Source organism: Pezoporus wallicus, unplaced genomic scaffold (assembly GCF_028554395.1).
Source record: "Pezoporus wallicus isolate ANWC-B61680 ecotype Strahan unplaced genomic scaffold, APGP_CSIRO_Pwel_v1 scaffold_2146, whole genome shotgun sequence".
Classification (NCBI taxonomy): Eukaryota; Metazoa; Chordata; class Aves; order Psittaciformes; family Psittacidae; genus Pezoporus; species Pezoporus wallicus.
The window spans coordinates 1,147,063-1,174,920 of NW_026639769.1; the positions used below are offsets into that span (position 1 = coordinate 1,147,063).

General features: G+C 41.5%; 1 protein-coding gene across 5 annotated transcripts; it reads left to right on the top strand.

Annotated features, from left to right (window-relative positions):
- Positions 1-9,450: 9,450 nt before the first annotated feature.
- Positions 9,451-27,719, top strand: PCNX4 (pecanex 4). 5 transcript variants are annotated; one of them, XM_057416074.1, is made up of 11 exons: positions 9,451-9,592; positions 15,612-16,338; positions 17,660-17,839; positions 17,931-18,445; positions 19,284-19,384; positions 19,532-19,654; positions 19,913-20,276; positions 22,861-22,964; positions 23,417-24,453; positions 25,022-25,208; positions 25,568-27,719. In XM_057416074.1, exons 2-11 carry the CDS (start codon positions 15,650-15,652, stop codon positions 25,817-25,819), a joined length of 3,552 nt encoding a protein of 1,183 aa, XP_057272057.1. In that variant the 5' UTR covers positions 9,451-9,592; positions 15,612-15,649; the 3' UTR covers positions 25,820-27,719. The 5 variants fall into 5 exon arrangements, with proteins under 5 accessions (XP_057272057.1, XP_057272061.1, XP_057272059.1 ...); XM_057416078.1 differs by having other exon boundaries at positions 9,452-9,592; positions 18,306-18,445; XM_057416076.1 differs by lacking the exon at positions 17,660-17,839 and having other exon boundaries at positions 9,452-9,592.
- The last annotated feature ends 139 nt before the right edge of the window (positions 27,720-27,858 follow it).

The window sequence follows — 27,858 nt, forward strand, 5'->3', positions numbered from 1 at the left end:
TCTCATGAGAGCAGAGTAGAGGGGCAGGATCACCTCCTTCGACCTGCTGGTCACGCTCCTTTTGATGCAGCCCAGGATACGGTTGGCTTTCTGGGCTGCAAGCGCACACTGAAACCTGGTCATGTTCATTTTCTCATTGACCAACACCCCCAAGTCCTTCTCTGCAGGGCTGCTCTGAATCTCTTCTCTGCCCAACCTGTAGCTGTGCCTGGGATTGCTCCCACCCAGGTGCAGGACCTTGCACTTGTCATGGTTAAACTTCATGAGGTTGGCATCAGCCCACCTCACAAGCATGTCAAGGTCCCTCTGGATGGCATTCCTTCCCTCCAGGGTATCAACCAAACCACACAGCTTGGTGTCATCGGCAAACTTGCTGAGGGCGCACTCAATCCCCCTGTCCATGTCAGCAACAAAGATGTTGAACAAGACCGGTCCCAACACCGATCCCTCAGGGACACCACTCGTTACTGGTCTCCAGCTGGACATTGAGCCATTGACCACAATTCTTTGTGTGCGGCCATCCAGCCAGTTCTTTATCCACCGAGTGGTCCATCCATCAAATTGATGTCTCTCCGATTTAGAGACAAGGATGTCGTGTGGGACAGTGTCGAACGCTTTGCACAAGTCCAGGTAGATGACATCAACTGCTCTACCCCTGTCCATCCGGTCTGTAGCCCCATCATAGAAGGCCACCAAATTGGTCAGGCAGGATTTCCCCTTAGTGAAGCCATGCTGGCTGTCACCAAGCACCCTGTTGTTTTTCATGTGCCTTAGCATGCCTTCCAGGAGAATCTGCTCCAAAATTTTGCCAGGCACAGAGGTGAGACTGACTGGTCTGTAATTCCCTGGGTCATTCATTTTCCCCTTCTTGAAAATGGGGGTTATATTTCCCTTTTTCCAGTCATCGGGAACTTCACCTGACTGCCATGATTTCTCAAATATGATGGCCAGCAGCTTAGGAACTTCATTTGCCAGCTCCTTCAGGACCTGCAGATGGATCTCATCAGGACACATGGACTTGTGCATGTTCAGATTTTTAAGATGGTCTCGAACCAGATTCTCTCCTACAGTGGGCCCAACGTCTTCATTCTCAAAGTCCCTGCGTCTGCCTTCCAAGACTTGGGTGGTGTGGTCAGAGCCTTTGCCAGTGAAGACCGAGGCAAAGAAGTCATTCAGAACCTCAGCCTTCTCCAAATCCTGGGTAGCCAGGTCTTTCAAGAGCTTCCTGAGGGGGCCTACATTCTCCCTAGTCTGTTTTTTATTTGCTATGTACCTGTAGAATCCCTTCCTGTTATCCTTAATATCCCTAGCCAAGTTTAATTCTAACTGGGCCTTAGCTTTCCTAACCTGGTCCCTAGCTTCCCGGACAACATCCCTGTACTCTTCCCAGGCCGCCTGTCCTTGCTTCCACTTTTCATAAGCCTCATTTTTCATTTGAATTTTCCTCAGGAGCTCTTTATCCATCCAAGGAGGTCTCCTGGCCCTCCTGCTGCACTTCCTTCTAGTTGGGATGCAACACTCCTGAGCTTGTAGCAGGTGATCCTCGAATATCAACCAAGAGTCTTGGGCCCCCCTGCCCTCTACGGCTATATCCCATGGAACCTTCCTAAGCAGGTTCCTGAAGAGGCCGAAGTCTGCTCTTTTGATGTCCAGGGCAGTGAGCTTGCTGCACGCTCTTCTCACTGTCCTGAGGATCTCAAATTTGACCATCTTGTGATCATTGCATCCAAGGCTGCCCTGGAGCATCACATTTCCAATGAGCCCTTCCCTGTTGGTGAGCATGAGGTCAAGCACAGCACCTCTCCTTGTCGGCTCCTCTATCACTTGCAGAAGGAAGTTGTCTTCCACACAATCGAAGAATCTCCTGGATTGCTTGTGCCGGGCCATACCGTTCTTCCAACAGATGTCAGGGTGGTTGAAGTCACCCATGAGAACAAGGGCCTGCAAGCGTGAGGCTTTTCCTATCTGTCTACAGAGTGCTTCATCTGCAGGTTCCTCTTGATCATGCGGTCTGTAACAGATCCTCACAGCAATGTCTCCCATAGCTATATTCCCTTTAACCCTGACCCACAAACTCTCTGTGGACTGCTCACCTGTCCCCAGACAGAGTTCCATACTCTCCAACCTATCCCTAACATAAAGGGCAACTCCCCCTCCCCGCCTGCCAGGCCTGTCTTTCCTAAAGAGCCTGTAACCTTCCATTCCAACACTCCAGTCGTAGGAGCCATCCCACCATATTTCTGCAATGCCTATTATATCATACCCCCGTAGACGTGCACACATCTCTAATTCCTCTTGTTTGTTGCCCATGCTACGGGCATTTGTATAGAGGCATCTGAGCTGAGCTCCAACTGAAGCCGGCTCAACATCCAACAGTGAGGCTTGGGAGAGCTGATTTTCCTGTACTCTGGGGAAAAGTCTCCGCAACCCCCAGATCCTCTGGTCCATTTCTATTCTTCCACCTGAAAAGCAGCATTTCATGAAAATTCATTTAATCACTGTGCTATTCCATGACTGCAGGTGGAAGGAGAATAATGGCCAGGCAGAAGAAGGTAAGGCACTGCTGGGAAAGGGTAGGCTGGCAGCTATGTATGTATTTACCATGGCGGGAGATGGAGAGGATGAAAGGGGGCAGTTGACTCTTCTTCACACTGCATGATGCAATGCATTCCCCACTACCATTCAACTTGCTGCATCCAGCCCCTCAGGCTAGTACAGGACATTGTCCCAGCTGGAACACTGCATTCAGCTGCGCCTCAGCATGGAAGCATCCAAACCTCTTCATGCAGGGGAAACAGGAATGGAGAGAGAATGGTCCTTCCCTTCCATTTCCTGGTTACATGATGAGCTGCTTGGTCAAGATACAGGAGATTTCATTACAAACCTTGCCTATTTGGCAGAGGGCTTTTGTAAGCTCCAGTTCCTGGAATACATTTTAACTTTCATTTTTTTCAGGCCTAATGACTTCAGAAAAAACAATGTAGATACAACTCCTAAGGACACAAAGATGAGAAGCATGGCTCCTCCCATCTCAAAACCATTCAGCCTAGTTTTTACATCTGTCACGTAAGTCAGGGGAGGAGGTCTACCTAATTATTTACTGAGCATTTGTAGATGAAAATACTATTCTGAAGTACATCAAGTGTATTCCAAAGCCAAGTTTTAGGCCTAATAGTGTGGTCTGTTATATTAATCACAGGAAGTTATTTTAATATGAATATGGTTATAAGTTTGACAAATTTAATTGCAATGTTTGCCTGCCCCCTTCTTTATAGATGACACGAAATTAAACAAACTGGAGCTAGATACTAAGGGATGACTTATTTTGAAAAATGACAGCATATTTTTAATCAAGTTTGACAAGGTTATTTAAGTAGACCTGCTCAGGAACAAAATTAATCTTTAGGCTGGCTTTGTTTTTCATTTTGTAATATATTATGTCTCTCAATGTTGAACTGTAATTTATTTCTAACCACAACAGTACTTTTGTTGTACACACGATAAATTAAGATCTAAGAAAGGACGTCCTCTGCATTTTGTTACTGCTCAAGCAATTTTCACTTCAAACCACGTTATTCTTTACTCTTTTTTTCTTGTCCAGTTCTGCACATCAGATGCCTGTAATTTTCTTCCTCCAAGCTGCAAATGCTGTTTATTTCTCACATCCAAAACAAGAGCACAAGAATAAAGGTTGAATAAATTGTTGCTCAATGGAACAATCCCCCCCGAGATCCAAACCTAGCAAACTTTGTAAGCATATATTCAATTTTAAACGTGTTAGTATTTCCATTGCCTTTGAAAGAATATGTTTTATGTTAATTCTCATACTTCAATTATGCATAGGATAAAGAACTTCACTGGAAAGAAGTCTGAGCACCTTCTTAGCTGAGCAGACCTACTACACTAAATGCAACCTCTATCTTTCAGAAATTAAATTTCTTTACTATCTTTATATGGTAAAAGACTCAAGCTTCAATTTAAGATTTAAAATGGGTAATAAAAATTGGACATACATATTAAGTGAAATTTCAGGTATAAGGTCTTCTTATTTGCAAAAACAACTTCACCAGAAGTGGTTCATTCTTAGCAAATTACCTGTGACAAGTCAGAATTTCACTGATAAGCTGCTCAAATACTCCATTTTCTGTTCAGAGGAGTATCTAAAAATTTATCATGCCCAGTGCTTGAGGAAGAACAAGAATTCAAACTGAAAAGAGGCAGTACTGGGAGAGGTTCTGACATTCAGAAAGGGTAGGCAGATAACAGAGAGAAAAATGACAGACTCAGTCTGCACCGTTACTAAAATTAGATCATTTCTTTTGTTCTCCTGAACCTTCTGCTCTATTTGCCAGGAATCATATTAGCAGCAGAACTGTGAAAATCTGTCCAACCTTATTAGAGAAGCTGGAGACAAAGAAATTATGAAAATCTTTTTTAAATGTACTTGCACTTAAAAATAAAAAAGGCAGACTTTTAGAATTCTGCAAGAGTAAATCAAAAAACCTATGTCAGAAAAACTGGACATCAAACTAAAAAAGCTTAATTAACAGTACTGCAGGGTGCTGAGCACCAGCACAGAACACTATTTTACCATCTGCATCTATATATACTTATTGGTTTACTACTTAGGAAAGTGCTGGACAGGCTTAAACAGAAGCATGCTCTCAAGCTCTTCTCAAAAGCAACTGGTTCACCCCAAATGTACCTCTCCCGTCTAAGCTGATTTTTCAATGCTGCCACCCAAGAGCATTGAAAGGCCAGCTCTGCTCTGGGGAAGCATTTTGATGGCTGGCAGTGAATCTCTTTGCTGTGTGGGAGATTTATCAGCAGATCTAACCTGTAATGCTGTACAGGCAAGTGATGATTCTGGTGTATACCAAGACACCATAGGTGAACTCCACAATACTGTGGGAATTTCATGTGAGAATCTTCACGATGAGATCTTCCCTCACTAGTCTGCTTTTTTGAAGACATAATTAGAAACAACAGGTAAGGACTAATACTTTCAGCCAGTCACACAAGGGAAATGCTCATCCTTGGGTGATGGGATCAGGCTCCTTCTCTAGTCTGATTTTACTAGAATAGCAGATAACAGCAGATAAAAGTTCTTCCACAGCCTTGTTTGTAGGCTCATGGTTACAACATCTATAGAATGGCACACTGAGTCGGACTCTTTGAGGCTTAGAAGGTCCTTAGCCTCCTTCCTCTTGGGGTGGGCAGCCACCTGCCTACTTCACTAAAGGCAGGTCCTGGCACCACACCACTGCCTTTTAGTCCTTCTTAAGCAGGTACCAGCCCTGTCCAGGGCATCACTTCCTCAAGGGATTCAAGGCATTTTATGCGCAACCACAAATCAGATGCACTAAGCAGCTCAGACCTGCTCCTGGAGCAATGTTTCCTAACAGCTAACATCAGCAGCCATTTAAAGAGCATCAAACTATCCTCCAGAGACACCTATTTCACTCTGTTCTCAAACTTGCACAAAGCCCAGATGTCTCACTTAGATCTCTGAATTAATTTTCTGGGTCAAGAATATTTTTTTAAGTCATTGCAAAGTTGGATGCAGAACAGTGGTGATCTAAACCTAGTCTTTAACAACTAGCACGAGAGCATATGACCATTCTTAATTGGGTGAAGTGCTCAAGGACTGCTAAGGTCCTTCAGCTCCAGCAGTAAAAAGTTGTGTAAAAGGTTGTCGCTGGAGTGGGGCATCTTGCACATGATCTGTCTCCATTTATAACCACAACATCCATGAGGCCACAGACTATGGTATAAATGACAACTGTGAAGTCTGTATGGCCACAGGACTGTTGCACCCTGTCAGACTAAAGATGCAGAATATCCCATAGTCAATCCTGGGTTGTCACTTATGATTCTAGTAGTAAACAAATTTGCAATGTGTAATTCTTTCTCTGTCCCTTTCTCCTCAGATCAGTGATAAATTCCCAAAACACAGCAATTCAAAGAGACTTCCAAAGCAAGTGAGTCTTTCCAAAACAAAAATATTTGACTAGATTGCTTTCTTAATCAGGAATTTTTCAGCACTAAATTTAAGGAGAAAAAAGAAAACAACAAAAAGAATTCAGCTCACAGCTCCTCATTTGTACGAATATCTTGTGCAAATTAAAAGGAACCCTGTAAACTCAGACTGCTTTATACTCCACTGGGAGCAATATTGGAAGAATACAGTTCTCCTAAAATCCAAACTACATTATACACAAAACTGATAAGAAATACTTTAATATTGCTTTAAATGTCATAGTAAGTGTCTACGTTATCAATTCTGAAATTAGCTGAAGTTTATGCTTAGCCCCCATACAGGAAGGATAGCTGAATGGGTGTTGACACTTCAGTTGATAAAACTCATTACATGGATGACTGTTACCCTTAAGCTCTGAATGGTAGCTCAGAAATGACATCAAAAGCCTTTGCCCTCAGTAAGGTATACTTAGAGGAAAGGAGTACTTTTTCATTAAGTTTATTCTAAAAGGATAAAGTCATCCAGAAAGAAACAAGCTCCTTAGTCTTTTTTCCTGCCAACCTAAGGCCATATTGTTGAAAGGCATTACTTCCAAGGGAGCCACAGAAAAGTAGTCATGGATAACACACATCCACTGTACACAGCTTTCCAGACAGCTACACAGGTAAACACCAGATAGGTCCCCTACAGGATGCAGAACAAAAAGACTGAGTAAAACAAGGAGTCAAGATTTCACTCTGACATGACTTTGGGAATGCCAGCCTGCAGACCTTGATGTGACAATAATTATAACTTTGGGCATCAGAAAAAAAAAAGATAATAACCAACATCCATGATCTGATTTGGAAGTAATCTTTTTTTTTACCTAGCACTAATTATCTTTAGAAGAATAATTTTCTACAAGCTCTGTCTTCGCTAATAATCAGTAAATAAGAAAAATAATCTGTTTCTCCTACCCTTATAACTGTACACAAAGATGCATTCCAGAACAGAAATCACTTTTTGGTTTATCTTTTAAGATGAGAAAGGCCAGTAAGAAAATATTTGCTTCTGCATATATCATTCTAAACAAAGTAAACATTAAAAATATGGAAACACGCCAAATTATTATTTGGAGAGGCTGGACTAATAGCCCTTTCACAAACTAAAACCAAGCAAGCTAAAAGCCAAGTCCTAGGTGTGCAAATAGTTTGTGTATTATAATTTTAAGGACATGACGCGTTCTATTAATTTCAGAGGGATACTTCACATACTTGCAGTTACACATTGTGCGATACATCTGCCAAGGAGGCCTGGAGGTCGGCAGAATTTACCTCGAACAGTTTACTCCATTAGCAGGATTTAACTTATTTTATATGACCAAGGAAATTCTTAGAACTCTTTAAGAGAAATAAAACAGTATGCTCCCTTCTCCAGTAAATAGCTCGGAGTTTGCACTGACTGAAATGCAGATTTATTTTCTTGAGCAACAGTGAAATCACAGGAAACGAGGACAGGTAAGAAGCCTCCTCTGAGATTTGTAATACAAGTGGCAGAGCTTGCAAAGAAATAAATCTCCTGTATGCCCCCCCCCCCCCCCCCCCCCCCCCCCCCCAGCATTGTCATTTAGGATTTACCTATTCCAGAAAAGAATCATCATCTTTACAAAACTGTAACTGACTTTGTAAATTTGGATAGGATCAAACCTATCAATCAAAAAGTACACACCTGCTGCTGACCTTTACTGAACTGTACAGGTACACTATTTACCTTGGAATATCTGAGACATATAAACTTTTAAATTTAACAGGATTGCAACAGATACATTTGAAGGACAAGGTGAGTAAATCTTAACTCAGTGATCCTAAAAAAAAAAACAAAAAAGGCAGCATGTTTGGGTTTTTTTGAAATATTTGTTATTTGTCTTCCAGGAGGCTGCCCCAATGAGCTTCATTTAAAAAAAATACAGTAAAAGTAAATTAGCATTTCTCTTTGGTAGTGTTTCCACTGGATACCTCAATCTAACTGCCTTTTTATTATTTCTAAAGAATAAACATTAACAGACTTATAAAAAGGCTATGATGCTTCTGGTAAGAACTGATTACAGTGAATCACTATATAAATTTTTATAGTTGTATTCATTAGGGTTATTATCTGTGTTACATCAATTCTAAGCATATGCCCGTGTGTTAAATTAGAGATTCACATTAAAATGAATATAACTGTTTGTAAGAATTTATATGGTGATTGATGTAACACAGATATTAAAGTAGACATGCACACTCTGGTGTTCTAATGAATATAGTGAGTTATACCTTTTAGTATTATTAGACATGAATTACATGAAGCATGCTCACTCTGTTAAATACTCTCAATGTTTAATGGGAGCAATTTGAAGGGGTAAGCAGTATAGCAATATTTGGATTTACATTCCAATTTGCCAGTGAATGCTTGTTTATTTAACCTAGAAGAAAACTGAGAATGCATTTTCCCCTACCTGTGGCTAGAACCATTGCTCTCATGCTGGATTAGCTACATATAAACACGGAAAGACCATTAACATTCAAGGACTATTTTAGTATCATATCAGAATGCTGTGGATTGAGTATTTGTGCTAAACGTTTTAATGTATTAGAATGTTGCATATTAATGTTGAATGTTGTAATAATTAAAGAAACAGACTGATTTGGTTGGTTTTGCACTTTTGCTCATGTGGGAAGCCTACGCAAATGACCTAAGAAGTGATGAAAAAAAACAGCCACTGACACATCCATTCCACCTCTCAGAGGGACACTGGGAAACTTGAAGAAACGAAAGATGTCTGGGTGAGAAATTTCTCAGCTGAAGAGGGATCAAACCCGAAGAGCAGCCCTGCAAGAAGGGGGAACGCGGACCAATGGACAGAGGAGGCCCAGGATTCACAAGGTCCGGTGGCGCCTCTGCGGACAGCCATTTTATTCACCCTTACTTTTCTTCACTTCGGGAACCTGCTGGCAGGCCACAGCGACAAAAATGCCTCAAACCTCATTTTACAACCAAAGGACGACGGTTACGTGTGGAAAGGCGAGCTCTGAAAACCCGCACTGCTGAGGGACGCGCGGGTAGGGCGGCGAGGGGCCGCCGGGTTCGGAGCGCAGCAAGAAGTCGGCCAGCCCTCCTCCTGGCGGCCGCTCACAGCTCCTGCACCGACTCCGCCAAAGAGACGCCCGGAGGACGCCCAGCACCCCGCGGACCGGGGCCATTTCCCGCAGGCAGCGCGGACTCCGTCGAGCCTCTCTGCCACCGGCTGCCTCAGGCGGGCAAAATGGCGGCCCTGACCTAGCCGAGAGAAGAGGGGGCGGTTCCGGGAGAGGACTACCGCGGCAATACCGGGACTCACTGTCGCCGTTAGCCACCGCCTCCTCCCTTTTCGCACGCCCTGCGGTCCCCAGCACAGCGGCAGCGCCGAGGCGGAGGGGCACGGCCGTGGAGGAGGAGCGTCCGGCTGTGGCCTGTGCCATTCATACTCCCTCAGGACAGCCGTGCGGTGGCGGGGAGTGTTCTGTTGTCCTTCCTCTCTCCGCAGGCTCAGCCCTGTTGCTCATCGCCCCCCGCCCCGCAAAGCCCCTGACCTGCTCCGAGCACGGGCCAGAGGTAGGTGCCCGCCTCGCAGAGGCTCTTTACCGCGGCTGGCTTTCGCTGGCCCCGACCGGTCACCGTAATGGGCAGGCACTCGCTTCTGCCCGGGACAGCAGGAGCCGGGGCGCCGCAGGGCCCTTCACTGGAGCAGGCAGAGGCGGCAGGGCCTCCCCAAAGTGGGGAGATGGCGGTGAGGGGACAGCCGGGGGCCGGTCGGGGGGGGCAGCCTGTCCCGTCTGGCATTGCCCGCTCCCGGGGTTGCCCGCCAGCGGCCTGCCTTTTCCTGCGGAGTTGACAGTAGCAGAGGCTGTGCTTGGTTGATTACTTTGATTTCCTGGATGGGAAGCTCAGTGGCTCCCATCTGGCAAGTCAGTCTCAGGAGTCCCTCTGGCAAGGTGCAAAGGTGTCTCGGGAAGGAGATGATCTGCTGCCCTTCCCAGAGGTGGCTGTGGGATGCTCTTCCCAGAACTGGATGGAGCGTGTTGGCCTAAAACTTTGCATCCCTGGAGGATGGCATCCGTGCCATGAGGAGGGGCCTCAGCCTGCTCCATCTGGCTCCTGGGTTGGGAGCCGGCCTGCAGCACCTCTGAACTTCAACCATGGAGTAGAGGTGCATATCTGGCATGCAGGTGGGCGTGGAGTGCACCAGAGTGTCTGGACAGGGCTCCCCTATGCCTCCCATGCTTTCATTCCTCCCTCCCATGCTAGCAGGTGGTTTATAACCGTTGCTTAGTGTTGCATGAAAAGACCTGAAGACCAAGGTAAGTATTTTTAAGCCTTATGTGCTTCAGCAGTTTAGATGGCTGTGAGGTGTACATGTGTTTTGTAATCACCTTGAAATAAAACCAAACTGCACTGAGCTGATCCACCAGCAGTGGATGCGAGGGATGATGTTTGTTTAGACAGAAATTCATGCCCTCCTGTGAATTTCTGTATGAATTTGAGGAAGATTAGCTTTGTTCCCTTTTGTGATGAGGACATATAGAGGATATTGCAAGGGGGAACTTACTAAATTACGTTACAGTATTAAGTCCTTTTACCATCATTGTTACAATAGTATCTCACACGGATCCCTGCTGGGGATGACAAACTGTTGTGCAGATTGTTTGGGTAACCAGGCAAGTTGTCAAAGTCAGGCCAGGCCTGTATGTTAGGAATGTGTATTGAAGCCAGGTCCTGAAAATGCTCACCAAGTGCAGTCTTGTTGCTAGGGCTTTGCATAGAAACAGTGAGACACTCAGGAGTGCCTCTGACATCCTAATGTGCTACCTGACTATTTGGAAGCCAGGATAGTCGAGGATATTGTTTCCATAGTTTGTGAACTTCAGTCTTGGGATTTTCATTTATAAATAAATGCAGTTCTTTTTATGGCTTGCTCTGGAACATAGCCAAGAAGAACTATATTGTTTACGTGTGTAGTTGTTTGTGTCTCACGCAAAAATGTCTATTGTTTACACAGAAACTGTAAGGGGAATGTTTTGTTAACTTTTTGTTAGCAATATAGATTGACAAACACAAATGCAGACTAGAACTTGAAACCAAAATAGTGCTTCCTAGATCAGAAAAACAAAGCTGCCAGAAAACTTTTTTCAAGGAAAGATATGCACCTAATGGGTCTGTTTCCTTTAAAACTTGACTTCTAGCATTTGCGCACGTATAGATAGACTTCATGTAACTTTCGCAGCAACTTATTTTCATGCCTAATAAAGTGTTTCTTTTTCTAAACAAGATTGGCTGAAGTTCTGGGTTTGTTCTTTTTAATTGCATTTGAAATTTGGTTTTAGTTGGGTGTGTCCCTGTTACATTTTCAAATTCCTGAGATGACTGTGATGAATTCTCTCTCCATTGTCAACATGTGTCTTTTCCATTAAGACTGAGCTGCCTTCTTTTTCTCTTAGGAAACTTTAAGTGGCTTTTAATAGTATGACCAAAAACCGTCAATGTTTTCAATATACCATGTTCATTATTCTGTGTGTAAAAATTCCAAAATGGAATGGAATTCCAAAATGAAAATAGAAAACTCACAGCCTGCAAGAAGAGACGTTACATAGGCTGAGGGGCCCTGCTTTCATTTTGCAGTGGATTGACTTAGTGGATGGACCCTGTATGCAAATTTCCAGTTGTGATAACGCATATGAATGGCCCTTAATCTCTTACTTGTGCTGGTTTTTAATTTAGTCACATGATGACCAGTCTCTACCTTTAGTCAAATGACTGATACCTGCTTAAATGTAAGGACCAAGTTGTTCTTGGGAGCACCTAAAGGCAATTGGTATTGTAGAAAGAAGGGATTACAATAGTTTCGAAGCTCCATGTCAGCCCCATGTTTCATTTTTAATACCTCTGCAATTATGTTTAGTACATGTCCATCAGATTATACAGCAGCAGTAGAAGAAAGTCAGAATTTCAATACTTGCACATCTACTGCATCCCAACCAATCCTTTTTTTAGAATTATTATTGGAGTACTTTAGCACTGCATTTTTGTGCTGTTTTTTCACCCTGTTTCTTAGCCTGAGTTTCTACCTGTCATTCATGGATTCTTACTTTTGTGACTAGAAGAATAAAGTTATAATTGAATATCATAGTTGCCATTTATATTCATTATTTTTACATTGCCTGATCCTCTAAATGAGTATTCATATCTGCTTTCTATTTGATGATTCATTGTAAATGGCTACACGTATCTTTTTTTCTTTTTCCCTTTTTTCAGGTTTGTCCATTGACATATAGAAGAATATATGCCAATTCTGCCAAAACTCACAGTATTGTGTTTATTTTTTTATTTTATATGTTTTAGGAAGTGGAAAGTAAACTATTTATGTTTTGTTAGTACTTAGTACTGTGAGATCCTGTTCTGCAGCTAGGCTGTGTAAGGAGGACAGTAAAAATGCTGATGTGGAAGATGGTTTTTAATGTTTCTGCTAATATTTTGGGGTTTGGTTTTTTTTTTTGTTTTGTTTATTTCATAAGGTTTTGCTTTTTAGAGGGACCTCAGTGTAGCTATATTCTTGCACTCTGTCATGGTTTAAGCCCAGCCGGCAACACAGAACCATGCAGCTGCTCGCTCACTCCCCCCACTTCCTCTCCCCACTCCTGGAGGGATGGGGAGGAGAACTAAAAGAACGTAACTCCCACAGGTTGAGATAAGAACAGTCCACTAACTAAGGTATAACACAAACCACTACTGCTACCACCAATAATCATAGAATCATAGAATAGTTAGGGTTGGAAAGGACCTTAAGATCATCTAGTTCCAACCCCCCTGCCATGGGCAGGGACACCTTACGCTAAATCATATCACCCAAGGCCTCGTCCAACCTGGTCTTGAACAATGCCAGGGATGGAGCATTCACAGCTTCCCTGGGCAACCCATTCCAGTGTCTCACCACCCTCACAGGAGAGAATTTCCTTCTTATAGCAAATCTAAGCTTCCCCTGTTTAAGTTTTAACCCGTTACCCCTTGTCCTAAGGGAAATAACAAGAGAAGAGAATACAACCGCTTACCACCCACCTATCGATACCAAGCACGACCCAAGCAGTGTTGCAATCCTTCCGGGTAACTGCCCCCAGGTTATATAGCAGGCATAACATGCTGTGGTATGGAATACCTCTTTGATCAGTTTGGGTCAGGTGTCCTGTCTCTGCTTCTTCCCAGCTTCCCCTCCTTCCTGGCAGATCATGAGACTCAGAAAATCCTTGGTCAGAGTAAATATTACTGAGCAATAACTAAAAACATCGGTGTTACCAGCACTGTTCCCAGGCTGAAAGTCAAAACCACAGCACTGCAACAGCTACTAAGAAGGAGAAAAATGACTGCTACTGCTGAACCCAGGACAGTATCCACCCCTTATTCCATACCATTTCCATCATGCTCAGATCTCACATTTTTCAATATACCATCACTCTTGTCTCATATACATATATATACATCCGCACATACACAGAGAGAGATCATTCCTTAGTGAATGGACCAGTCCCTATAAAGCTGCTGAGTTCATCCGGTCCATGATTTCAGGCTCCATCTCTTGTAACAGCCTTTCAGAGCAGGAGAGCCTGTGTGCAGTGTTGGATTGTTGCCTGCCGATGATACCGCAGAACTTGTCTGGTTTCATTAAAGTTCATTCTTTGTTGGGACGATGGTTGGAGGGAAGCCAGGGCCAGCTGCTGGTGACCTGAAGACATCTAGTTGGTGGGCTCTAAAAGTGCTACATAATAGGCAACAGCATACATTTGAGTTCATTGGCTGTTTTCCCCTGAAATCAAATTCCCTTGAGGTACACATTGGACTTCCCCATCTTCCCTCATTACCCACCAAGTATATCTGGGTCCCTGAGCAAAAGCAATCCCACGAGTGGGTTTGCCGTTACCTGAAGCAGGAATAACCCGGATTGTCTTCCCCAGCAAATTCTTTATGTGGACCACGGGAACTTTGTCCTCCTGTACAGTATGTAAAAGTTCTGACTGGGCTGGACCAGCCCTGTTGGCAGATCCTCTGGTGTTGACCAACCAGGTGGCTTTTGGTAAATGTGTATCCCAGTGTTTGAAAGTTCCCCCACCCATTGCTCTCAGTGTAGTTTTTAACAGCCCATTGTATCGTTTGATTTTCCCAGAGGCTGGTGCATGGTAGGGGATGTGATATACCCACTCAGTGCCATGCTCTTTGGCCCAAATATCTATAAGGTTATTTCGGAAATGAGTCCCATTGTCTGACTCAGTTCTCTCTGGGGTGCTGTGTTGCCACAAAATCTGTTTCTCAAGGCCTAGGATAGTGTTCCAGGCAGTGCTGTGGGACAGAGCTTATGTTTCCAGTGATCCAGTGGTTGCTTCCACCGTGGTAAGCAGATGGCGCTTGCCTTGGTGGGTTGGTGGGAGCGTGATATAATCAGTCTGCTAGGCCTCCCCATATTTGTACTTCAGCCATTGTCCTCCATACCAAAGAGGCTTTAACCATTTGTCTTGTTTAATTGCAGCACATGTTTCACACTCATGAATAACCTGGGCTAATAGTGTCCATTGTTAAATCCACCCCTCAATCACGAGGCCGTCTGTATGTTGCATCTCTGCCCTGATGGCCTGAAATGTCTTGGGCCCACCGGGCCAAAAATAATTCACCCTTATGTTGCCAATCTAAGTCCATCTGAGCCACTTCAGTCTTAGCAGCTTTATCCACTTGTTGGTTGTTCTGGTGTTCCTAAGTGGCCCACTCTTGGGTACATGAGCATCTATGTGGCGTACCTTCACCACCAAGTTCTGCACCTGGGCAGCAATATCTTGCCACAGTGCAGCAGCCCAGATGGGTTTGCAACCACCCCCCCAGGGCATTTGCCACCATCCATGAGTCAGTAGAGAGAAAAACTACTGGCCACTCTTCTTGTTCAGCAATGTCTAAGGCCAGCTGGATGGCTTTCACCTCGGCAAACTGACTCGATTCACCCTCTTCTTCAGCAGTTTCTGCAAGTTGTCGTTAGGGACTCAATACAGCTGCCTTCCATCTCTGACACTTCCAAAGCACTGGAGAGGCCCAGTGGACTCAGTATTTGCCCATACAGTCCCACACACCCTCCCACTCATGGCTGAACCCAGGACACACTCACATGGTTGTTTACTGAAATCACTGATTCTTCTGTTTGTATATTGTGATCCTTACCAGGATTGATTGGGACTAAAGGTCTATGGCAAGGTATGATTAGAACCAGACCAGATGGAAGACAATTTCAATTTTAGGAAGGTCTTGTGGTGTGGAAATGAGTTTGTTTTATCGTCTCCCAAGAACAGATTATATGCTTTATTTGTTGCCTGAAACTTCAGATTAAAGCATATGTTCACATTTCAAAATAGAGTCTTTTTCCAGTTTCAGTGTTTGCTTTGTAGTTGTATTGTAGCAGATTCTATGGGTGCTTTAGGATGATGTCTAACATGTCAGAGTTCCACTATAACTTGGTAAATGAAGATAGCACAAAATAATTCCTTGGGTAAGTTCTGACTTCCACATTCAGTAATGTTTCCTTCTTTTTCCTTCTGTTCTCTTACAGGAAAAATGATATTTATCCAGCATTCCTGAGTAATAAGAATGGGTCCAGATGTACCTCTGCTGAATGATTACAAACAGGAGTTCTTCTTGAAGCGCTTTCCACAGACTGTGCTGGGAGGTCCCCGGTTTAAATTAGGCTATTGTGCCCCTCCTTACATATATGTGAATCAGATTATTCTTTTCTTGATACCATGGGTTTTGGGAGGAGTAGGAACACTTTTGTACCAATTAGGCATTATGAAAGACTACTATACCGCAGCACTCTCAGGAGGACTGATGTTTGTTACTGCACTTATTCTTCAGATGACAAATCTATATGCAAAGCAGAAAACAGTGACAGTAGAAAGAATGCAAATTCAGAATACCCTAACAGATGAAGATGAGTTTGAATTTTCCAGCTGTATAGGTTCAGAGACAGTAAAATTTATTGTTCCTGGGAAGAAGTATATAATCAACACCGTATTTCATTCCCTTCTGGCAGGGGTATTGTGTGGGTTGGGAACTTGGTATTTGCTGCCAAACAGAATAACCTTGCTGTACAGCAACATTGGAGGAACTGTTATGATCTTTGTATTTGGATGGCTCACTATATGTATAGGAGAGTATTCATTAATCATAAATACCGCTACTGAAACAGCTACTTTCCAAGCACTGGACACTTATGAAATCACTGCTCTGATGAGACCTTTCTACATTTTTGTCTTTATTGCAGTGGATCTTGCACACAGGTAAACCTAATGCAGCATTTAGCTAATTAAAGTAATGGGTATTCCATGTATTTTTGGTGAGAAAAGTTATTCTTCTGAGGAAAATTTATTTTGGTACTTTCATCAACTGTAGGAACTCCAGAGAAGGAAGCAAGGAGACTATATGGTAAAAACTGAGGCATTACAGTGTGCATGAAAAGTGGTTCTTAAATTTTTATAGCATTCCATGTAAATTAAGAAGAGTGGTTAGAGCAGTTTCTAAGTAGGGGACAACTAAAATTATCTTCTACTATGTCAGTTTCAGTATTTTTGTACCAGAGCATTTGCATCAGCATCCTTTTAAAGCATATGTTTTGAAAAAACATGTTGCTGACCTGGAATCATAGATCCAAACACCGCAAACTTCAGAACTACTGGGTTTTTATCCAGATTTCATCCTGGAATATTTTCTGATTTAATCTCTGCAAAGTAATTGCAGAGGCCTTTAAACTACAGACAAAAAGGAGTGTGAATTTGGTTTCAATGAATGGATAAGCAAATGTGAATATTGCTATATCTTGTTATATGGATTTTGAACTTGGATTTTTAAATGCTTTTGTAATACACAAGAACTATGTCAGTCTACAAATAGGAGACTTTTATATTTCCACTTCTCAGATGAGTGTCCTAGACGAAGTTTTTGTAGAATCTCTTAAAGCAAAATGCTTTTAGATTTACTCTATGCATTCCTTCTCCCTGTCAGGTGATATTTATATCACTTTGTCATATGCATACTTCATGGTTGAGGTACTTCAAATGCATGTAAAAAAAGAAGAAAAAGCATATTTTATTTTACTTGTCTTGCATTTGGAGATGTCTTTGTTAATGGTTTTATCCTAGTTGCCTCAGACCATAGTCTGAGCAGTATACCTGTGGCCTTGGACCCCAAATTCTTTTAATTTCTTGAGGAGAAAATTCAGACATTATTTAAATTCATGACAAAATTCCTTTGAAGCTTGCTTATTTATTTATTAAGAAGTAGACAGAAACCTAATATCTTACCTTTAACTTAATTAGCTAGCTGGTAAACTATGTATGACTTAGAATTTATGCAGATTACTAATACTGATCTTTGTATTTTTACAGGAATATTTTAATACTTTTATGCAGAAAATAATGCATATTACTGTCCCAAGCATAAATGTATGTCCTTATTTTTGCTTGTAAAAGATAATAATTGAGGTTTTGTAGATTGAATATGCAGTGTTTATACTTCTGGATTTGCTGTAGTACTTAAAAAGTCTTCCCACACATTGGTTATATTTCTTTCACGGAAGTCAAATACATTTCTTCTTTTATCCAGGTTTGCTGTCAACGCACCTGTTCTAGAACAGACAAACCAGATTTTACACATTGTATTTCTCTTTCTGCCATTCTTATGGGCAATGGGAATTCTGCCCCCGCTTGATGCACTTTTTCTGTGGGGAATGGAACAACTGTTGGCGTTTGGACTAGGAGGTTCACCTATGTCAAGTAATACAAAGTAAATGTTGTTTATATAATTGTAAAATATATCAATATTGTTTATAACCTTTTTCTTTTCAAGCAAATCTTTTTTATTTTCTCCTTCACAGGTTATTAGTAATGTTTCTCATTTCTGCTGGAACAGCAATAGCATCGTATTTCATTCCCAGCACTCTCGGTGTGATCCTCTTCATGACTGGATTTGGGTTCATACTGAGTCTTAACCTAAGTGAGATTGGTTTTGCCTTCAAACACACCATGGTCAGCCATTTAGCCTCCAGCAAATCTAAAAATATGCACAGAGGTCTTAGAATACAATTTGGGTGGAGGGAATTTATTTTTTATTTGACTGTGTTGACTTTTGCTCTCATAGAAGCTAGCCTGCTGCATCAATTTGCAGGCTTTTCGTCATTTTCCAAAGGCAGTCCTCAGGCGATAGCAAGTTACATTCTGATCATATTACTTATAATTATGTGGATTCTTAGAGAGATTCAGAGAGTGTACTTGTTTGGAGTCTTCCGAAACCCCTATTATCCAAAGGATGTCAGGACTGTGACTGTGTTCATGGAGAAGCAAAGAAGGCTAATGAAAGTTGGTGTTGTCAGGAGGATTTTGCTAACACTAGGTAGGAATACGCACTGTCTGTTGTTTGTTAGATAATGCTTGTAGGAAGATTGAAACAACACTAGAATTACTGTATGTGCAAGATTCTATGAATGACCTGAGAAAAAAACAAGTAGATGGAAATAATTTGTTGATGTTTTGCTCAATTGTGCGTTGAGGTTGAAATTACTGGATCAGAATATTTAAAAGTAGTCAGTGATGTTATTTATTCCTTTTTTTAAGGGTAAGCCAAAAAAGTTGAGCTTTTAAAAAGTCCAGCTCAGAAACCAAGGCCTTTTAAAGAGTTTTAGTTATAAATAACATCAGTAATCACTTTTGAAAAAATGGCTCTTGTAGATCTTTTTAAAAGCCACTTGGAAACAGTTGAGAATCTTCAAGGTGACTGAAGACTTGGTTCTTACAACTTACTAGTAAAAAGAACAGTCTTCTTTCTGGTAGGTTAGGGACAAACGTATCTACTTTGAGGGAATCAAGGTTTGATCTGAATTATTTAATTTCATAAAGAAGGACCAGTTTGGGGAAGTGTATTGATGAGTGCTGTTCCCATATTTGTTTTTTTTTACTTATTCAAGTCTTCCCATTCTCTTGCGGAAACAACAACAAAAAAGTAGTAGCAAGTAACAACTAAGCATCAATATAAATGTTTGCCATCTCAGGCCATTAGCGCAAATACACTGTTTGATAGCCTCAAAGCGTAATACAAAGGGGAGTTTGTAATAATGGAGGGAAGAGTCCTCTTTTTGTGCTAAGATTTCCATTCTGAAATAAGACTGCTTACCTCTGTATTCGTTAACTATGGATTTGAAAGGAAATCAATGATTGTTTTATTTTAATTACAGTGTCTCCATTTGCTATGATAGCATTCCTGGCACTAGACCGCTCGCTACAAAATCTTCATTCTGTGTCTGTTTGCATTGGATTCACAAGGATATTTAGGATGGTAATTTGAATTTTAAATACATTAGCCTAAGAAATTCTCTTGTATGTGATTTAAGTATTAAGGTGACTTGGAAGGAATATTCCAGGTCATGAAAGCAGAGATAGATAAATACATTTTTAAATGTATGTCTAATGTATCTCTATTTAGGTCTGGCAGAATACAGAAAATGCCCTAATGGACATAGTGGTTGTGTCAGTAGCACAAATGTTGGTGTTTAATCCAGACCTCTGGTGGAACAGGAGCCTTGATACAGGAATCAGACTCTTGCTGGTAATTGTCATAATGTAAATTTGAGCTGATAGATGTCACTTACAGCCTTTGTTTCCTTGCACTCCCCTATAAGAGAATTAGAGTCCAGAACCTAGCAAATAGAAGCTAAAAAACTGTACACCATAAACTCTTAACACCAGACAGTGATAATCGTGCTTCATTTTTTTTTAAATTAGTGTTGATAAGGCAGCTTTGGCAGTGCTGAATACATTATAATACAGGATACAAGTAAACGTTCTTGTTGTATGTATCTTGCAGGTTGGCATCCTACGGGATCGACTGCTCCAGTTTGTCTCAAAGTTGCAGTTTGCCGTTGCTATTCTTTTGACATCGTGGACAGAGAAAAAACAACGCCGTAAATCTACTGCCACCTTAATCACACTCAATGTCGTTTTCTTCCCAATCCTGCTGACCTTCATTGCCATCTCCGCGCTCCTTTCTTCTCCCCTGCTGCCGCTCTTCACGCTACCGGTGTTTTTGATCGGATTTCCCAGGCCTGTCCGAAGCTGGCCGGGACCTGTGGGCACTACAGCATGTGTTTGCTCTGATACCGTGTACTACCAGCAGATGGTTCCAAGTCTGGCAGTTGCTCTGCAGTCTGCACTAGCAGCCGGTAGCCTAGGTAGGTACACTAGCAACACTGTGAAGGAATGGAGCTAAATGTTTTAGGAAACAATTTTACTGGAGACCGGGAGATTCATAGCATCTTTTTCAAACCATGTTTCACGGCATAGGTTAAAGCTGATGTTCAGAGATTGTTCAATTGAGGAGAAAGTGAGTACTTTCATCCTTCTCATATCTCCATTTGTTTCGTTCTTTAAAAAAAAAAAACACCTCTAGTTTATCGTTAAAATAGGGAGGAATTAAATGGTGATTAAACGGTATCAGTCCTAATTCAGTCCTAATTATTTTATACAGAATAAAAACAATAGTATGCATTCATCCCACCTAATTGGAGGGAATAAATCAAATTCTCTTGATCAAAGAACCAAGATGTTCAGCCTAAAGAAAAGAAGAGTCAGGGGAGACGTTATCACCATGTTCCACTTTTTGAAGGGTGGCTACAAAGAAGATGAAGACTCCCTTTTTACGAGGAGTCACATGGAAAAGGCAAGGTGTAATGGACATTCCCAGGGATAAAGTTGCTCCCAGGGAAATTTGATCTGACATTAGAGGGAAAATTTTCACAATGAGAACAATCAGCCATTGGAGTAATCTCCTCAGGGAAGTGGTGGATTCCCCAACACTGGACATTTTAAGATTTGGCTGGGCAGGTGGCTGGACCACCTAGTCTAGATCATGCTTTGCCCAGAAAGGTTGGACCAGATGATCTTTGAGATCCGTTCCAACCTGGTATTCTGGGATTCTGATTCTTAGACAAGGGGTAAATAGCTACATAAGCCTCTTAGAAAATGGCCTATGAGTAGAGAAATGGACTAATACTTGAAGGGAGTGGAAATGAACCTTAATGACACTTTTCTGAAGACTACTGGTGTAGAGAAAGGTATTAAAAAATAAAGCTAAGAAGCTCTTCTCTTAAAGAAGAGAGATGATTCAGTTTGTTTACTGCAATAGAAACCTAGGTATGGTTTTTATATATACCTGTTATATCTATACATATTTTCAATATATATATATTTTTAATATATATCCCCATCATGACACCACAGCTGTCATGAGTGTGGCGGCATGTATGCCCCAGAATAAATAATTTAAACCACTAGTCTTGAGGGGGTGAGAGTCTTCTCTTTAATGGGAAAATCTGTGAATTAATGTCTTCAAGCAAGAAAAAATGTGGTGTTCTCGAATGAGCTCAAAATGAAGAGGTACCACTTTGTGTGTGTCTAAAACCGCCCTATTTTCTGTGTAAAGGAGTTTTAGTAGCTTTAACAGCTAGCAAGAAAATAATTAAAATCTTTGCAAAATCTTAGCAAGAAAATGCACTTCATTAGCTCAGTGGGACAGAAAAGGTTACTTAAATTTTAACTACAGCTTAATGGTTGGTTTCACTGATGTCATCTTACAACATTCTAAATCTAAAATTCTCTGTGCAATTGAGTGGTCACTTGGATAAGAGAGACAGCAGAAATAGGTCATAAACTGGCAGCAAATGGAGTGCTTAAAAACAGCACCATTGTTTTGGAGAAGCTGACAGTAGGGATAACTTAAGAAATACACCAGTTGCTAGGAAGTTCGTCATTGTACTTCTACTGAAATGGATAGAAGAGAAAAAAAGTACCTTTTTTTGACGTGTTATCTGATTTTTACAGTGAGAGTCAGGTTGTGGGGGTTTTGAGTACTAATTCCTTTGTGTGATCTGAAATTGTTCAGGACTTGATGTCAAATTCTAGTTTATTTTGTGTGGCTGTACTTTTGGTGACGTCAAACAATACAGTGGCATCAAATTTATTCCCACACACAGAGGTATTTCAGAAAGACTACAGATGATTTCTACTGTATCTACTGTTAGTGTTCAATGTGTATGCTGCTAATTCACACATCTTTAAAGATTAGCAGGTGCTCTTGCTTTGCCTCTATTTATGTATCCATAAAATGGGTGTTATATTGTGTCACTGTTAAGCTGACACTTGAAAAGAATGATTTACACTCTGGATTTCACATCCTAAGGGATATTTTCCATCATTCCAGAATACAGACAAGCCAGTTTAGGAACTGGTAGTGTAGGTAACAAATCCCTTTGAGTTGCAGTTTTATTTCTTCCATAACAAATAAACTTCATGCTCCACAGCAAATAGGACTGTTAAGATACTCATGTGCCATGATGATTCTTTAATGTGTAAGAATTTTAGATCTTTAGGTGACATCAGTGGGAACTGTGTGGTTGGAAATGCAACCAAAGATGATCTTTAATCATTAAAGTCATATCTACAAAGGGAACTGAGGGTGGGGTGACTTAAACCCAGTGCAGTGTGAATCCTGTAGTCCTCCAGTTCAGAGGGGTTCCCAGTTTTCCATGACTTTTTAAAACATAGCACTGTAATTGCAAGATTGAGCTTTGCAGCTACTTTCTTTAAGATTCCAGGGTACTAGTTAGCTGGTTTGAACTTACTTTGGTGTTGATGCAGAAATATTTTGTGTTTGCAATTGAATTCTTCAGTTGGCCTGTAGAAGAGCTTTCATCAATATAATACCACAATAATACCATAGGTTTTGAGTTGTTTTGTTTGTTTTCTTTCCTTGTCTAGGTCTCTCTCTACCTGGATCACATTACTTGTGCCGCTTTCAGGATAGACTGATGTGGATATTGGTGCTAGAAAAAGGCTTCACTTACTGTGGTGTTAACATTAAGGTAACTGCATGCTGAGGACTGACATTAATGTTTCTGAATCATACAGATGTTTTGCTGTATAACGTGTCAGCAGTGTAAATAATTAACCTGATGTTAAAGTTGATTGTTTAAGATGTGGGTTATTGCTATACTAACTAGTCTTGCAATTGACATGCGCTTAGCAGATGTGAATTTTGTTATTACCTGGTTCGTGACACATTAATAAGCTGGCTAATAAGATCTGTTTGAGGCAAAGATTTCTTTATTTTTAGATATTGAGCTGTGTCTATTATTGTAATGAATGCTTTGCTATTACTGTTATCTCTAGTTAGATTTGTAGGTTCAGTTGTGGAAATACTGACAATGGAATGTATCTTCTTCAAAAAAAAATCACTGTAAGAAACCAGCTTGCTAGCATTTAAGGATATGAACTGGTGAAGGCTAAAACCAAATTGTTTTTGTTTATGCTTTAGGGGTTAGAATTGCAGGAAACATCCTGTCATGCAGCTGAAGCTCACAGAGTCGATGAAATTTTTGAAATGGCCTTTGAACATCAGGAACACACAAAGATTCTCTCTCCTAATCACCATTTTGGACACATTTTGACTCCTTGTACTGTTCTACCCGTGCGGCTGTATTCTGATGCCAGAAATGTGTTATCTGGAATAATTGACTCTCATGAGAATTTAAAGCATCTGAAAGATGATTTCATTAAGGTGCTTGTATGGATGCTTGTCCAGTATTGTTATAAAAAATCAAAAACATGGGAAAGCCCAGGCAGTGCCAACAAGAGCAAAAAAGGATCATTTTCAGAAAACCAGCGTAAAGGTGCAGTAGAAAGATCCAGGCCTCTGAGGGAAGAAGATAGCTTTAGTGTTGATGCAATTGAGGACTGGACTGATGATAGTGACATTTTTGATCTTGAACCCAGCGGCAGAATGAAGGACAGAAAAGAACCTGGGCTGCTGGGAGATGTACCAGAAGTACATCTGTCTATTCCAGGATCTGTAGAAACACAGGGCCAAGGTGTCCCACAGGAAATGTCACCAGAAGATAAACTATACAGGGCTGTTGTGCTGGGGCTTCCTGCTGTAGACAAAGGGAAACAGCAAGAAGTTTTACCTCGGGTTGAATTTAGTTGCTCTTACTCAGAGCTATTGAGCATCCCTGAAGAATGGAGAACAGCCCCGGTTCCACCTTCCAAAGTAAATGAAATGAGGCAGAGGTTTCCAGAAGAATGGTACCACTTCATTTTGAGTCAGCTGGACTTCTTTCATCTGAAAGAAAAGCCTTACAATTTACCTGAAGCCCTTATGAAAGATAAAGCTTTGAAAGACTTATACATTCATGGAGTATTGTCGTGTTGTTTTGGTCTGTTTGGACTGGATAACACCGTGCCTGCCCCAAGCCATGTGTTCAGAGCATACACTGGTGGTATTCCATGGTCTGTTGGTTTGGACTGGCTAACTGGCAAACCAGAGCTCTTTCAACTTGCGTTAAAAGCATTCAGGTAAAAGAAAACATTCCCTCAGATTATAAAAATTATTATAGAGAGTCCTGTGCTGTGAAAGTAAGTAACACTTCACTAAGAGTAGTTCATATTAAAACCCTATTATTTAAATACATTTGTAGCCTCTTCCTACATAAATACTGCCTGTAGCCCCAGGCAGTGGAGAGAGGGATATGGAGATTCTTTCCTTCCTCCCTTTGCTGCAGAAGCTGCCTCCAGCACTGGAAATCCGCTGTGTTAAGTGGGGAAAAATCAACCCATTTTCATTCTCCCCATAATCTAAGAAAATTGTGATGGAGTCAGATGTTTGGCACTTTCCATTATCAGGCAGCAGGAACAGCATTTGAGGTGAATGAAAGATGTTTAAGCTTAATGTGTTTTACATCTGGGTCAGCTAAAAGCATACCTGTACCAAGTTCCAGTGACTCAGCTGACAAGCAGTAACTGACAAAGTCGCTAGTGCTTGGTAACATTCGATGGTCCCTCTCCACCCACTGTAGCCTTAAGAGGCTTTCTTCCTCCTGTCTTCTGCTGTGCTACTTACTGTATGACTTCCGGTACCTTCCAGATACACTTTTAAGCTGATGGTTGACAAAGCAAGCCTGGGTCCGATTGAGAACTTCAAAGAGCTGGTTAACTATCTGGAAGAATATGAGAACGATTGGTACATTGGACTGGTATCAGATCTGGAGTGGCAGCAGGCAGTTCTTCAGGAAAAGCCATACCTTTTTTCACTGGGGCATGACCCAAACATGGTAAGCAAAAAAATTACTAGTAAGCAAGGTCAGAGTTCGGGATTTCTTTTTCCACCACTTTTGTGTTTTTTTCTTGTGTGTTCCAAGACACGAAGGCTGCACAAAGAAGTTCAAGTTCATACTGGAGAGGAGTTCATATCACTGCTGTTGAAAGTTCACACCACTTTGTTCTTCAGATGCAGCTATATTTCCTGATTATCTTTCTAGGCAGAAGAACTGAAGGAGACTGGTTTACTTTGCCATTTTTAAAGGGATGATATTCATAGTATGTAGCCCTAAAGCTTCATTTAGTGCTTTGGAACCAAAATGCTTGGAGAATGTACTGAGTGCTGAATGTTTTGATCTGTTTGTTCTTACAGGGAATTTACACTGGGCGAGTCCTCACGCTTCAGGAGCTGTTAGTACAAGTGGGAAAACTTAATGATGAAGCTGTCCGAGGTCAGTGGGCAAATCTGTCCTGGGAGCTGCTGTATGCTACAAACGATGATGAAGAACGCTACAGCATCCAAGCACACCCTGTCCTCCTTCGAAACCTGACTGTGCAAGCTGCAGACCCACCTCTTGGCTACCCCGTGTATTCCTCTGAACTTCTGCATCTACCTTTGTTCTAGAATGTTAGTAGCACTTTCTTTTTTAATTGCTATTTTGTATTTGCCATCTGCATGTTAGGAATCCAGTGTTTGTGTAACATCTATACACTGCTCTTGCAGTGGCGCTGGGTGGCAGTGCCAAGCCAGTGTACATGATTTGCACAGAAGTGGTGCTAGCCAGGACCTTCGGCAGGCAGGGAATTTCGAGTAGTTTTCTGGCTGCTGAATATGTGAGACACCATTGCCTGTGTGGCTGATGAGCAGGAGATGCTAAAATTCTCTTCTCCAGTTTAGAGAAGAGCAGCATGATTCTGATCATTAACTATTTTTGGTGCATTCTGGTGTTATTTTTATTTCTTCTTCTCAAGACAGGTGACTTGCACTGACAGTCAGGTTACAGCTCATCATAGTACCATCAACCGCAGAGCTGATAACCAAGGTGTACATACAACTATTTATACGATCGGTTTTTTTATTCTTGCCATTTTGTACTGAGTTCAGTTTTAGCATTTGTTATAATATATGACTTCAGCTGATCTTCCTTGGCTGCAGTAAGTTATCTCTGTGCTTTAACAAAGTGAGTTGTGAAGGACGATTTGTACCAAAGTACTTGTTTTGGGGGCAAAGAGAATTTATATATTAATGTGTTGGAATGCACGCTGTGTTAACCTGTGTGACCTACTGATGAAGTAAACATATAATTAGGGGAGGGAAGGAATTTAAGGCCAAATGCATTAACTTTATCTCTTCTTCCAATATCCATATATTTTATATATATATATATATGTGTGGTGTGTGGGTGGGTGTATATGTTGTTTGCAGCCTGTGTCCACAGCACTAACCTGTCTTCCACAAACACTAAGAGAATTTGATAATGGGGGGCAGGATGGAAATGCAGCTGTCCGTGCCAGAAGTAATTTAGTTTTTTAACCTTACCACAGGTTAAAACATCATTTGGCAGTTGGTTTGTAACATTACAGGGCTCCTTGAAAACAGGTCTGGGTCATCTCTCCAGTGGCTCATTTATCCTGTTTGTTACCACCAGTCATTAGCACATAAGTGTTTTCTCCATAGATTGGTAGTTACAGCATAATTACTGCTGCATGTGCTGCCTGGGATGTAGGTTGTTGTCTGTCTTTAACCTGTAGAATCAATATAAATCAGATCTGCTCCATAACTGAACTAGTACTGATTTAGAACACCCAGCATTGTATTATCTGGAGCATGTTTATGACTTCTACTCCTCACCTTTAAGACGTTTTTGTATCAGGTAACATTTGTCACAGGACTGTGTACTCAGCTGTTTGCTGCTCTTTAGATCAGTAACCACAAATGATTTTTTTAAAACATGCAGATGGTGCAGTGGACTTCAGAGGTGGTGAAGAAACCCCTGTCCAACTCCATGGTATAGCACTCCGAGGTACAGGATGAAACCCACACCAAACATTAGTGTAAGCAGCTTTTAGAATGTGATTGTCTGGCATACAGGAGTGTAAATAAGAAAGCACTGGTAACCTAAAATCACCTTGCTTGGCCATGAGCTCTGTCTAGAAATAGAGACTCATGGAAGCTGATCTGGAAGGGCTTTTAGAAAGCTCTCATTTCATCTCCCACTCAAAAGGAGCTACTCCTGGGAAATGTATAATTGGATTTAGAACTTCCAATACCAGGAGTATCATGAACTTGTCAAGTAGTTCACTCCACTTCTTTGCTGCTGTTCTTACAGCAGTTGGGTTTTTCCTAAATCTAATTTAACCTCCCTGGCTCTTTGTAAGCCTCTTACTACTTGTCTTCTGTATGGTCACAGAAAATTTTACTACCTTTTTTTCTTTGCAGCAGCAGCCTTTCATTTGAAGGTAGCTGTATTTCAACCTTCATTCTTTCTCTTCTGTAAACTGAATAAACTAATTGAGAAAAAACTGGAGTGTGCTGTGATCCTTTCCTCGTTTTCCTCTGGTTCTCTCCATCTGGTACCCGAACTACTTGAAGAGCATTGCTGGTAACCAGCCCTGGTGTTCCAGCAGAGATCCTGGTTGGTACCAGATGGAGGAACAGACTTA

What these genes read in the sequence shown, in the direction of transcription:
- PCNX4 (XM_057416074.1), top strand. Translation starts at nt 15,650, where the DNA reads ATGGGTCCAGATGTACCTCTGCTGAATGATTACAAACAGGAGTTCTTC. An exon ending in TCACAAGGATATTTAGGATG is followed by an intron (nt 19,385 to 19,531) that starts GTAATTTGAATT and finishes ATCTCTATTTAG; the next exon opens with GTCTGGCAGAATACAGAAAA. An exon ending in ACTGTGGTGTTAACATTAAG is followed by an intron (nt 22,965 to 23,416) that starts GTAACTGCATGC and finishes TTTATGCTTTAG; the next exon opens with GGGTTAGAATTGCAGGAAAC.